The sequence below is a fragment of the Rhinatrema bivittatum genome, chromosome 6 (genome assembly GCF_901001135.1).
Source record: "Rhinatrema bivittatum chromosome 6, aRhiBiv1.1, whole genome shotgun sequence".
Classification (NCBI taxonomy): domain Eukaryota; kingdom Metazoa; phylum Chordata; class Amphibia; order Gymnophiona; family Rhinatrematidae; genus Rhinatrema; species Rhinatrema bivittatum.
The window spans coordinates 87,724,721-87,737,396 of record NC_042620.1 but is presented as its reverse complement, the minus strand read 5'-3'; the positions used below and the strand labels follow the sequence as shown (position 1 = coordinate 87,737,396).

The 12,676-nt window shown below is 42.6% G+C and overlaps 1 protein-coding gene across 16 annotated transcripts in view; it reads left to right on the top strand.

Moving 5' to 3' along the window:
• BAZ2B (bromodomain adjacent to zinc finger domain 2B) overlaps window positions 1-12,676 on the top strand; it is a 1,147,511-nt gene that overhangs the window by 871,879 nt on the left and 262,956 nt on the right. For 13 of the 16 annotated variants that reach the window (XM_029605562.1, XM_029605561.1, XM_029605560.1 and 10 more), the window contains 5 exons: window positions 255-320; window positions 2,753-2,818; window positions 3,116-3,160; window positions 3,421-3,447; window positions 4,588-4,653. In XM_029605562.1, the coding sequence (XP_029461422.1) occupies window positions 255-320; window positions 2,753-2,818; window positions 3,116-3,160; window positions 3,421-3,447; window positions 4,588-4,653 (270 nt within the window). The remainder of the gene's footprint in view (window positions 1-254; window positions 321-2,752; window positions 2,819-3,115; window positions 3,161-3,420; window positions 3,448-4,587; window positions 4,654-12,676) is intronic. The other 3 variants (XM_029605563.1, XM_029605571.1, XM_029605574.1) reach the window with 1 other exon arrangement.

Sequence of the window (12,676 nt, the reverse complement as noted above, 5' to 3'; positions counted from 1 at the left end):
ATAGGCTGTGATCATTTTTGTTCGCTTAACTCAACTTTGTGTTGGAAATATTTATGTCCTAAATATAAGGAAATTAAGCCCAATGAATTTTGCTTTTATTTCTTTACATTACAGTGAACAGGCAATTCACAATTTTCTTTTTTTATCAATTATGGTTGTGTTTACAACATTGAAATTTGATCTGTTTGTCTAAAATGATGAGTGTAAATTTTTAAAACAGGTAATAATTAGGCATTTGTTGTTTTTCATTTTAGGAGAAAATTAAGCGAATTCAGCAAATAAGAATAGAGAAAGAACTTCGGGCTCAGCAAATTCTAGAGGTAGACCAGAGAAGACAATAATTCTAAAGATAAATTTAATTGTTCATGTGCTCTTTAATTTTTACAATAGACTATCTGCATGTAATTTTACAACTAGTTTAATTAGTCTGCTTCAAAATCTGTGGAATGTCTTTTGCATGCTTAGTCAATGCTTTTTTCACATATTAAGAGTAGACTGAGAATGTAGTGTATTGGTTTCTGTGTTTCAAGTCATTTGTACTTAAATGTTTGGAATTCTTAAAACAAAGTGGTTTTCACTTGATTTTTTTAGAGATGCTGTAAAGTAATAGAATCAATTTGCCTATTATGGCGAAGAAAGTAATATGGGATAATAACAGTAATCTTAGTAACACTTTTGAGGTTGTGAAGTCTCTAGAACATAGACCTTGTTATCCCAACTTTTAGCTTTCATTTAAAATGAGAATTGGGATATCTTAGTCTTGGTGTTGATTGTTTACCATTCTGGTACAGCATCAAAATGAAGTAAAACTGAGCAGAAGATCAACAGAAACTGTTTCAGCACAGTTGACCAATCTTGCATATTTTTATTCTTTCACTAAAGCTATAAATAAAATGTCATCAATTTTCAAACTACCATTTTACCTGCCTTAATAGTCTCCTTAAGTAGACACTGGCACAGTGTTTTTTACTCTTTGAAAAACATATTCATCTACTCAAGTCTTTCCAACCTATCTCCGTGAACCATCAAGTAAGGATTGTAGATTATACACCTTGAGCTCTCAATACTATTCCATTGTAAATTTGATGCTGTGATGGTAAATGGCCTTTGACCAATGTACTGTAATGATTAAAACTTGTTTTGTAATCCGCCTTGAGGCCACTTGTGGAAAAAAGGCGGAATAGCAAATGTCTATAAATTAAGAAATAAATTACAATTACTTGCAGTATATAACAAAATAGTAATTTAAGCTCTCTGCTGCCAGTTTGGATATAATTACCAATTTAAGCGTATGCTTCCTCAACAATTTGAGTATTCTGCTAAAGTTGCATTTATATGCTTGGCAGAAGATGTAAAGAGAGTAATGCTTTTATGGTGACATCTATCTGGCCAAAGAACATCACAGCAAGTAGTTTTGAAGGGAACTACTTCCTGTTTTCTCTGCCATTGAAATCTGCCGTAGTAACCCTTATAGCTGTATATGTAGGACTTGGGCATAAAATGTGGAAAATACTGGACAGCAAACATACAGGGTCATTTAAAATTTTGCGTTAGGGCAGTAAATAGCACAACGTGCGTTAGTATGCAAATTTGATATTTGGTATGCAAGTGCGAGGAGTTTGGGCAGAGTTAATGGTAATGAGCAGCTCCTAACATCAAATGCGATAGAGTAATTCACAGCAACATGGATTTTAATGCCAGAAATAACTACATCTTTTGTACAATGTAGTCTCTACCTAGCTTGATGCACTCTTTACTTAGGTGCAATCAAGCAAGTTAAAGAGAAGATTATACAAATCAACTTCTCTTTTACCTTTCATCACTTCAAATGACAGAAAATCTTCACTGACGACACCTTTGCTGTTCGTACCTCTGACTGTGTATGAAAAACTGCCCCCCAACACATATCCTACCGCCCTCTCTCTCCCCCTAACCGCTATTTGTGATAAATCCTTTTCAGTCAGTATCGCACCTGTGGTGGATTACTCAGTGTGCGATAAATGTATAGCGCATTGTGGAAAGTACCTATGTGTGGTGCAGTAGCAGGGAATTTATCCTAATCTCACCCCCTTTTTTATCATGGGCCTATTTCTGCTATATTTATAGCATTTTGATGAATCTAGGGCATAGTGACTTCATAATAAAAGTTAGATGAAAAGTGAATAAGGAAAGAAAACTTGAAGGAGAAGATAAATTAATGTTTTTAAAAGTTAAAACAAATGTTTAGGTCAGACATTGCTTTTCTATAAACGAGTTTGAACCTATATAATTTAGAACAGATAGTAAATGCAAGAAAATAATTAAAAACTAGCTTTATTTCATATTGACTATTTAAAATTATATTTATTAGATGATTAAGAAAATTGGAAGTATCGTTTTATTAATTTTTACATAGTTACAAAAATTATCTTAGGAAAATGTTTTAGCATCCCTGAGTCTCTTTACTACTACATTTTAGAAATTATAAAACTTTTTATCATTAATGCTGATTGTGTCCATCCTGTGTTTCTTGGTTGCAAATGTCTTACATGGCAAATCTTGATTATGTGAGTGTCAATTTTGTCTTTCTTTTCATTTTAATCAAATAATTATTCAACATAAAGCATAGCATGCTGTAAAAGAAAATTGTTTTACTGTATACATGTATTGCCATGTCACCTTGTAAGGCATGTAGTTTTAATTTAAGTTGGAGATTGTTTTCAGGTTGTAGTTGTGCTTTTGCATGACCTTGAGACCTGTTTTGCATGCACAGGCTAAAAAGAAAAAGAAGGAAGAAGCAGCAAATGCCAAATTATTGGAGGCCGAAAAACGAATAAAGGTTAGTGTAGATGAGCAGCAGATTGTAAAACTGTGTGATTTTTTCCTGATATATTTCCTATAAGAAAAATATTAGAATTATATTGATACCCATGAAACATCTGCTACTGATTTTAAGCAGCTTGACAAATACTAATTTTCTGCAAGATGTGCAAAGTGCCATTGTTAATTCTTTTGACTATATTGCATTTATAATGAAATATTGTAGGCAGTATAATTCTATTACATGGATGTTTTTATTTTAGCACAGTTAACTTGTGCTAAAACTATTATTTGAAGAATGTTTTTCTCTTTGAAGGAAAAGGAAATGAGAAGGCAGCAAGCAGTCCTTTTAAAACATCAGGTCTGTATATAATTGTAGAATTTATTTAACATTTATAAATATTAATTTTTAACTGTACTTTAGCCTATATAAACAAATTAAAATTATTTCATTTTCTCTGTCTGATTTGATTCCTGTATAAGTTTTCTCTCATAATTTATTTTAATCTTGCTTTGATATTGGGATCTTTTTGGAGGGAGTGGGGATTAAGTACATATAAAATGTTTTGTTTTGATTGTGTGATTTCTGTTCCATAATATTGTGCCAACTCTTTCTACCAGGAGTTGGAGAGGCATAGACTAGATATGGTATGGGTATGTTTATTTTTGTACATCTAACACCGCATCGTGATTTGGTTGTGATATGGTTGTCATAGCAATGCATAAAGTGTAGCACTTGCTGCTGTCATATTACATACTGCTGCATGGCTTTACAGCACAGTGCATTGCATACATCTGCTGTCTGTCTTAAAGAAAGTATAGCCTGTCTCAAACATATCAACTGCTGTTGACTAGAAATCTACATTACTATTGTCAAAGCACAACTCGAATAATTATCCAGTAAAACGTAATATTTGCCCTTTCCAGTATCATAGATGCCTGTTTCCTTTAGAGAGTAAAGCTGTATCCCTGTAGATGATTTTGATCACTGTATAAATAATAATGTCTTTAATATCCAATATTGGATATTTTTATGCAAAACATGAAAATTATTTTGTAAATTAAAATAAATTTTTACTAGCTATTATATTGTACTTCAGAATCTAGTTGCAATTAACAACATAGCTTATGATGCAGCTTTTGTGGCTTTATGCAGTGCATCAAGGGACAGTCATCAGTAAATAGGAATATCTTGTTTCATTCATGTTTGTGTATGAACCATGATTAGTTTTAATTCAACTGGTTTCATAATAGAAACAATCAGTATTCTAATTCATTGGTACCCTATTGTACTTACAAGAGAAATTTGTTTGCTTCCAGAAAACAGATTCTCTGAAAAAACATGACCACAAAATGTTTTAAAAATTTAACTTTCAAGATTTTAAATTATTAACGTGCAGCCTTTTGTTTGAATGGCTTCTCACTTAGTAATCAGTAGGTTTCTAATAGCAGATGTAAGGTAACTGACCTGTTCCAGCCAACCATTATGCTTTGTGTTCTGCCAGCTTATGAAGGAGCATCATACTGTAACTGACCATGAGTAAATCTTGTATGCTTCTGTTTTTACACTGTCTTCATGTTCATGCTTTACCTTTTTTGCTTTTGATTGTTCTTATATTTGCTTTCTAAACCTCAACTAAAACATGCACAGACTTGGCCATTCTTGTCCTAAATTTAGTGTTTATTGTGACTTATCAGTGCTATATCTGCTTTACTGGGCTTTTCAATTGACAGAAACAAATTGTTAACATTGGTTTAGTTCTGCTTTATTTTTATCTACTTTAATAGGAAAGAGAGAGGAGACGGCAACATGTAATGCTAATGAAAGCTATGGAAGCACGTAAAAAAGCAGAAGTAAGTAGGCATTTGTAAGGAAATAAAAATGTGGCCCCACTTTTTGTTCCACTTGTGTGACAGATTCATCCTGCTTGTCAATGGAGAAAACTAAATTGCTGACCTGTAATAGGTGTTCTCTATAGACAGCAAGATAATTGGCCACACATTCCCTTCTGCTTCACTTTTTGGAGTTGACTTCATTAAGCTAGCATATATATAGGAGGGGGGCCCAAGCAGGCCAAATAAAACCTTCTAGGCCTTTCTACAGCTGTGGAAGATATGCTTTGCATCAGTACCATTGGATGACGACACCCATGTCTGTGACTGATTATCCTATTATCTACAGAGAATATCCATTACAGGTAAGCAATTTAGTTTTCTCTAATGAAGCCATATTTAACCAAAATATTTAACCATAAGCACTTATTTAATTGTGCTTATGGTTAGTGTAAGCTGTTAATTTTCAACAGGAGTTTGGTTGTGTTCCACATGATTATTGCTAGCTTTGAGGTTCAGCTTGGAAGCTATTGATGCCAAACACTTTTTGAACGGGGTTTGGAAGGTATATCATCAACTGACATTCAAGGATTTCAAATTGTCAATTCATTATCATGCTTCTACCTTTACATTTTATGAATGGGATGGACAGTGGAACACTGCAGAAGGAAGGAATTATGTATTTTCCTCAGAACAGTTTTAAAAGGAGAAAAAAAAAACAGAAAAATATGCAAATGGGAAGTAATTTTCAAAGCCTTTTATGCATATAGGTTTATGTAGGTAAATGACAGTTTCAGAAAAGTTATGCACATAAAAGTATCATGTACTGATTTCATGTGTACTTTTCAGTGCACAAAAAATAGGCTTTTCCTAGCGTGTAGCGGACTCAGAACAAGTGGGTATAGTGTGCTCGTGCTAGCAGTTGGAGACGGATCTGACGTCAGCACGGGTACATATAACCCCACAGGAAGTGAAGCAATTCAGTAATTTCCGTCTCCAAAGCAGTTTGGTGCGCCTGCATGTTCGCTGAGCGTGTTTTCCAATACTACTTTCTACTTTCCAAATTTCTCAGAAGACGAGCCCCGCACTCCTGCGGTGATACCCTCGGGTCCCTCCCCCAGTTGAGTTTCCCGAGGTGGTTTCCGCGACCCCTCGGAGATCTATGCCTCGGTCCGGTGGCTGAACCGCGGCAGGGATCTAGCCCCCGAGCGAGAAGGGCTCGGGCCTGGCTGAGAGGCGCCTCGGTCCCGGCGAGGACTTAGCCCCGAGCGAGACAAGTTCGGCGGCTTAGAGGCAGCGGGTGCACTTCCTCAAGCGCAGCGGTGAAGGTATTTCCCCTCTCCCCCCGCAGCCGGAGACCGCCTGGGTTACAGCCGGGAAGCGCCGAGAATCAGGTAAGGCGTACATCTTTTACTTTTGGTCTCCGAGGTACGAGGATCGGCGGCGTTGCCTGCATGCGGCACGCCGTGGAGGTCGCCATTTTGTCTGCCTTGTTCAGGTATTGAGTGCCCATGGATAGGCGCACTCGGATAGGCGCCTGTTGATAGGCGCACAACGCAGCATATAGATTGCTAAGCGTATATTATTGAGCATATTATTGAGCGCATATTGTATATTATTGAGCACATATTGCTGAACGCATATTATTGAGCGCATATTGTTTATTGAGCGCATATTGCTGAACGTATATTATTGAGCGCATATTGTATATTATTGAGCACATATTGCTGAACGCATATTATTGAGCACATATTTATTTATTTCTTTATTTATTTAAATCTTTTCTATACCGTCGTTAGGAAGGATCCGTCACAATGGTTTACAATAAGGCACATAAAATAAGGATGCTGAGATACATTAATTTACACGTGTGCCATGATGATTCGGTACATAGTTTTCTCAATGATATAATTGGGGTGTGATACAATACTGTCCAAGAACTATCAGTTTAAAAACAAATCTATTTTTATAAGTGTCAACCTCTCATCTTATGAAGAACGAGAAGGTAGAGTAAAAAACAAATCGAAATACAGCTACACACTATTTGTTCATATCTCATACTTTGCCTGCCTCACTGTTTCTCCTTCTCTATTTGGTAGGCTAGCTTGAATAGCCAAGTTTTTAATCCTTTTCTGAAGATTTTGTTGTCTTTTTGCAACCTTAACTCTAGTGGCATGGTGTTCCACAGTGTGGGTCCTGCCAAGGATAGTGCTCTCTCTCTTACTTGAGTTAGTCTTGCTGTCTTAATTGATGGGATAGTAAGGAGTGCTTTATTCGCTGACCTTAGGTTTCTGTTTGGTACGTGTACACGGAGGGCTGTGTTAAGCCATTCCGCTTTTTCATTATGTATTAATTTGTGTAAAATGCAAAGTGTTTTGTATTGTATTCTCTGCTCCACAGGTAACCAGTGTAACTCTGCTAGGGTTTCAGTGATGTGGTCTCTTTTACTTTTACCGGTCAAAATTCTTGCAGCAGTGTTTTGTAAGATTTGTAGTGGTCTGAGTGAGGTGTATGGTAAGCCTAGTAATAGCGCATTACAGTAGTCGGTGCTTGCAAAAATCAATGATTGTAGGACTGAACGAAAGTTCTTTGGTGTTAGCAGTGGTTTGAGTCTTCTGAGTACCATGAGTTTAGCGTATCCTTCTCTAACTTTTAAGGATATATGTTGTTTTAAGCTTAGTTCGGAGTCAATTATAATTCCTAGGTTCCTTACTTTCTCCGTTAGTTCAATCTTTTGGTTGTTTTTGAGTGTGATAGTGTTTTGAATGATCTCTGTCTTTTTGCGTTCTAGATGTAGGAATTCTGTTTTCTCTATGTTGATTACTAGCTCCATTTGGTTTAATAATTGCTTTATGATGTCGAGGTACATGTTAGTGATATTCAATGTTTTTTCAATGGTTTCATCTATGGGAAGTATTAGCTGTATATCGTCAGCGTATATATAGTGTGTTATGCCCAGTCCGGCTAGTAGGTGGCATAAAGGTAACAGGTAAATGTTAAAGAGTGTAGCAGATAGAGCTCACCCTTGTGGTACTCCTGTTTATAAGTTAATTTTTTCTGACATTACATCTTTGATTTGAACTTGGAAATATCTGTTACTTAGATATGATCTGAACCATTTGATGGTTATGTTACTCAATCCTATTTCCTCTAGTCTATTTAAAAGTATGTCATGATTTACAGTGTCAAATGCTGCTGATAGGTCCAGCATCACTAAAATGTAGTGTTTGCCATTGTCAAAACCTCTCATGATGTTGTCTGCTAGTGCTATCAGTAGTGTTTCTGTACTATAGTGTTTTCTAAAGCCATGTTGTGATGGATACAAGATGTTATTATTCTCTAAGTGCTCCGCTAGTTGCTTTTGTATAGTTTTTTCGATTAATTTGGCAATTAGGGGAAGGTTTGATACAGGTCTGTAATTGCTCAGATTAAGCGGGTCGCTGTTCTTTTTCTTTAAAATTGGTTTAACGATTGCCCCTTTTAGATTATCTGGGATGATTCCTTCCTCTAACGAGAGATTCACTATCTTTGTTAATGTAGGGGATACTGTATTGGCTATTTTTTTTATTTCAGTGGTTGGTATTGAGTCGCATGGGTGGGGGGCAGGGTTTAGTTTTCTTAGCATAGACTCAATTTCCATTTCCGATACCATATCAAATGTTTTCCACTGTTCAACGTCTCTTTTTTTCATTTTGATTTCCTGTTTTATTGTATCTGGAATTTTTGTTTTTAGGTTTTTGATCTTGTCATTGAAAAAGTTCACTATTTCATTGCATTTATTTACTGGTAGGTTTTGTGGGGAGTTAGATTTGTCATTAGTGAGATCTCTTACGATTGAAAATAAGGTCCTAGGGTTGTTAGTATATTTCTCTATTTTGGTATCGTAGAACTGTTTTTTTGCATTGAGAATTATTTGTTTGTAGTAGGCTAGGTGTTTTCTATACTTGGTTTATTATTATTTTCTATACTTGTTTATTATTGAGCGCATATTGCTGAACGCATATTCTTGGGCGCATATTATTGAGCGCATATTAGTGGGCTCATATTATTATTGAGCGCATATCGCTGACACATAAGCGCCGGTGCCCTGCATTCGCAAGACGCGATGGAACACCTAAACGCCTCGGCGTCTCCAGAGGTGGCACCTCCTGATTCCGGCGTGAAAGCTCTTGGCCTGGGCTCAGCGTGCCAGCTTAGAGCCACGCAGAGCGAGGAGCCAGACTCCCTTTGTGCCCAATGTGAGGAGGCTGTGGGAGCCTCGGGCCAGGACCAGCCTCAACCGAGGTTTACCGACAGTTCCCCAGGGGCCACCCCGGATCTAGCGGGCCGTCTCGAACAGCCAGGAATCCCGGGGGACCTGGTACCCCGACGGCTGGAGACCGCTTCCATTTCCTGGGTGGACTTATTTAAGGGGATCCACGCCTTCGTACAGATGCAGTCGGCTTCCCGTCCAGGCCCGGCTGACCCTGCCCCTGGACCCTCTCGCCCTTACCGCGGGCACCCGCCTCCGGGCAGTCCGGCTCCTGTGGACCCTGATGTCTCGGAGGACGAGTCCGAACCCCCCGAGGAGGGGGAACTTCCCTCGGGGATAGAGCCATATCGAACTATGAGGCGGTTCTTTCCCAAGGAGGATCTCTCTGACCTGGTCTCTCAGTGCCTGACAGAGTTGGCTATTCCAGGCCCCAGCACCATGGAGGCATCTACGCAGAACCCCCTGCTGGAGGGTCTTCATCCCACAGCCCGCCATTTCCCCTTCCTGCAAGCGGCACAACAGCTGATCGATTTGGAGTGGAATGTGCCGGAGGCCTCATTCAAAGGGGGTCGGGCCCTGTCCGGCATGTACCCACTGGACCCGGCAATCAAGTATATGCTGGCGTGCCCTAAGGTGGACTCCTTGGTTAGCGCTGTGTTCAAGCGCACTACCATTCCAGTGGAGGGGGGGCGGCCCTCAAGGAGGCTCATGACCGACGCCTGGACGCCATCCTGAAACAAACCTTTGAGGTGGCAGCTCTGTCTCTGCGAATCGCAACCTGCTGCACAGTGGTAACGCGGTCCTGTTTGTCACAGGTCAGGAACAATGCACCGGCAGCAGACATGGAGTCAGCTCTCTCGTTCCTTACAGATGCCGCCTCCGACCTAGTCCGTACGACAGCCAAGGGGGTCTCATCCTCAGTAGCAGCCAGGAGGCAGCTCTGGATACGGAACTGGTTAGCCGACGCTCCTTCTAAGACACATCTCACTAGAATGCCGTTCAAGGGGTCTCTTCTGTTCGGCAGCGACCTAGATAAACTGGCCAGCACATGGGGTGCCTCTCCAGTACCTCGACTGCCGGAAGACAGGTCCAAGAGGAGCCAGCGCACCTTTCCGAGGCCCTCCAGAGGTAGAAGCTCCCAGCGCTTCACTCCCTATAGGAGTCGCTACCAGGCACCTCGTCCTCAGACCGGGAACCAGTCCTTTCGGACCAAGCAGCACAAGAGGGGAGCCGGCTCGGGTTCGGGTCCCGGCCGCACCCCACAATGAGAATCAGCCGATCCATCCGGGGGACGAAGCCATAGGGGGCAGGTTTAACCCTCTTCTACCCCAGATGGGTCGAGATTACGTCGGACCGGTGGGTCCTCGCCATCATCCGAGAGGGGTATTATCTGGACTTCCATCACATCCCTCCGGACAGGATTGTGGAATCTCCGTGTCCAATCCACAAGAAGGCAGCATTGGAAGCTACCCTGGCGAGGCTCCTGTCCTTGAAAGCCATAATCCCAGTACCTGCATAGGAAATGGATTCTGGGCACTATTCCATTTATTTCATGGTACCCAAGAAAGAGGGCACTTTCCGGCCCGTATTGGACCTCAAGTCAGTCAACCGATACTTAAGGGTCCCGAGGTTTCGCATGGAAACTCTGCGCTCAGTCAAGACCGCAGTACAGCCAGGGGAATTCCTCATGGCCTTAGACTTGTCAGAAGCCTACCTGCATATCCCGATCCATTGGGATCATCAGTGCTACCTACGCTTCAAGGTTCTGGGACGACACTTCCAATTCCGGGCTTTGCCCTTCGGGTTAGCCACGGTGCCGTGGACCTTCACCAAGGTGATCGTAGCGGTGGCAGCGGCGCTCAGACGGGAAGGAATCCTTGTCCATCCCTACCTAGACGATTGGCTGATCAGGGCGAAATCCCGAGAGGAGAGCCATCGGGCAACCAACAGAGTGATCTCCCTGCTGGAAAGCCTGGGATGGGTAGTCAACCTAAACAAGAGCTGCCTACAGCCTTCCCAATCACTGGAATACCTGGGAGTCCGACACCCAGGCAGACAAAGTCAGCCTCACCACCAAGAGAAGGTTAAAACTCCAGACTTGTCTACGGTCCTTGATGGTAGCCAGCCGGCCCATAGCTTGGGACTATCTGCAGGTTCTCGGTCTCATGGCATCCACCCTGGAAGTGGTATCCTGGGCGCGGGCCCATATGAGACCACTACAACGCTCCCTCCTCTCTCGATGGAACCCACTCTTCCGGAATTACTCCGTGCATCTACCTCTACCAGCCAGACTGCGGACCCAGCTACGGTGGTGGTTGCAGTCCAACCACACGAGCAGGGGGTCGAAGGTGGACTCTGCTCACCACAGATGCCAGCCTGAGCGGATGGGGAGCACACTGCGAAGAGCTCACCGCCCAAGGGCGGTGGAACAGAGAAGAGTCGGGGTGGAACATCAACCGTCTAGAGGCACGGGCAGTCCGATTAGCCTGCCTGCGATTTGCTCACAGACTGAGGAACAGAGCAGTCAGAGTGATGTCCGACAACGCCACCACGGTGGCATACATCAACCGACAGGGCGGAACCAGAAGCCAACAGGTGTCCCTAGAGATAGCCCTGCTGATGGCTTGGGCAGAGGCGAATCTCCAGGACATCTCCGCCGTCCACATTGCCGGAAGGGACAACACCGCGGCAGACTTCCTCAGCAGGGAAAGCCTAAATCCGGGAGAATGGCAGCTGTCCCCCACAGCCTTCCAGATGATTATGGATCAGTGGGGGACTCCGGACATGGACCTATTAGCAGACAGGTCCAATGTTCAAGTACCCAGATACTTCAGCCGCAAGCGAGATCCGTTCTCTCACGGGATCGACACCCTGGTTCAGCCATGGCCTCCAGGGACCCTGCTATACGCCTTTCCGCCGTGGCCCCTGCTGGGCGCCCTTATACACAAGATTCAGAGGCACAGAGGCCTAGTTCTTCTAGTAGCACCAGACTGGCCAAAAAGACCCTGGTACGTGGACATGAGAAGACTACTGACAGGGGAGCCCCTTCCCCTGCCTCCTCTCAGGGACCTGCTTCGTCAAGGTCCCATCCTCCATGAGGATCCGGCTCAATTCTCTCTTACGGTCTGGCCATTGAGAGGGCTAGACTGAAGAAAAGAGGTTACTCGGAGCCGGTGATAGATACACTCCTCCGAGCTCGCAAGTTTTCCACATCCCTCACCTACATAAGGATCTGGAGAGTATTTGAAGCCTGGTGCGACACTCATGGCACCAATCCACATGCGACCACAATCCCTATTGTTCTGGATTTCCTGCAGGATGGGCTTCAGAAGGGTCTCTCCCTAAGCTCCATCAAGGTTCAGGTGGCTGCGCTGTCTTGCTACAGTCCCAGGAGGGATGGCAAGACCGTTGCCACGCACCCAGATGTTTCCCGCTTCCTGAAAGGAGTCAAGCACATTCGTCCGCCACTGAAGTGGCCAGTGCCCCTGTGGAACCTCAACATAGTTTTGGATTTCCTCGCGGGATCCACCTTCAGACCCCTTCGGGGCCTGTCTCTCCGGTCGCTAACTTTGAAGATGGTGTTCTTGCTGGCAGTGTGTTCCGCACGCCGCATCTCAGAGCTACAAGCGCTGTCCTGCCGTGATCCCTTTCTGAGAATCACTCCAGAGGCTATCCATCTTCGCACGGTTCCCTCTTTCTTACCTAAAGTAGTCTCACAATTTCACCTCAACCAAACCATATCTTTGCCAACCACGGCGGGTTTGAAGAAATCAGAAGAAGGGCGTTTGGTAC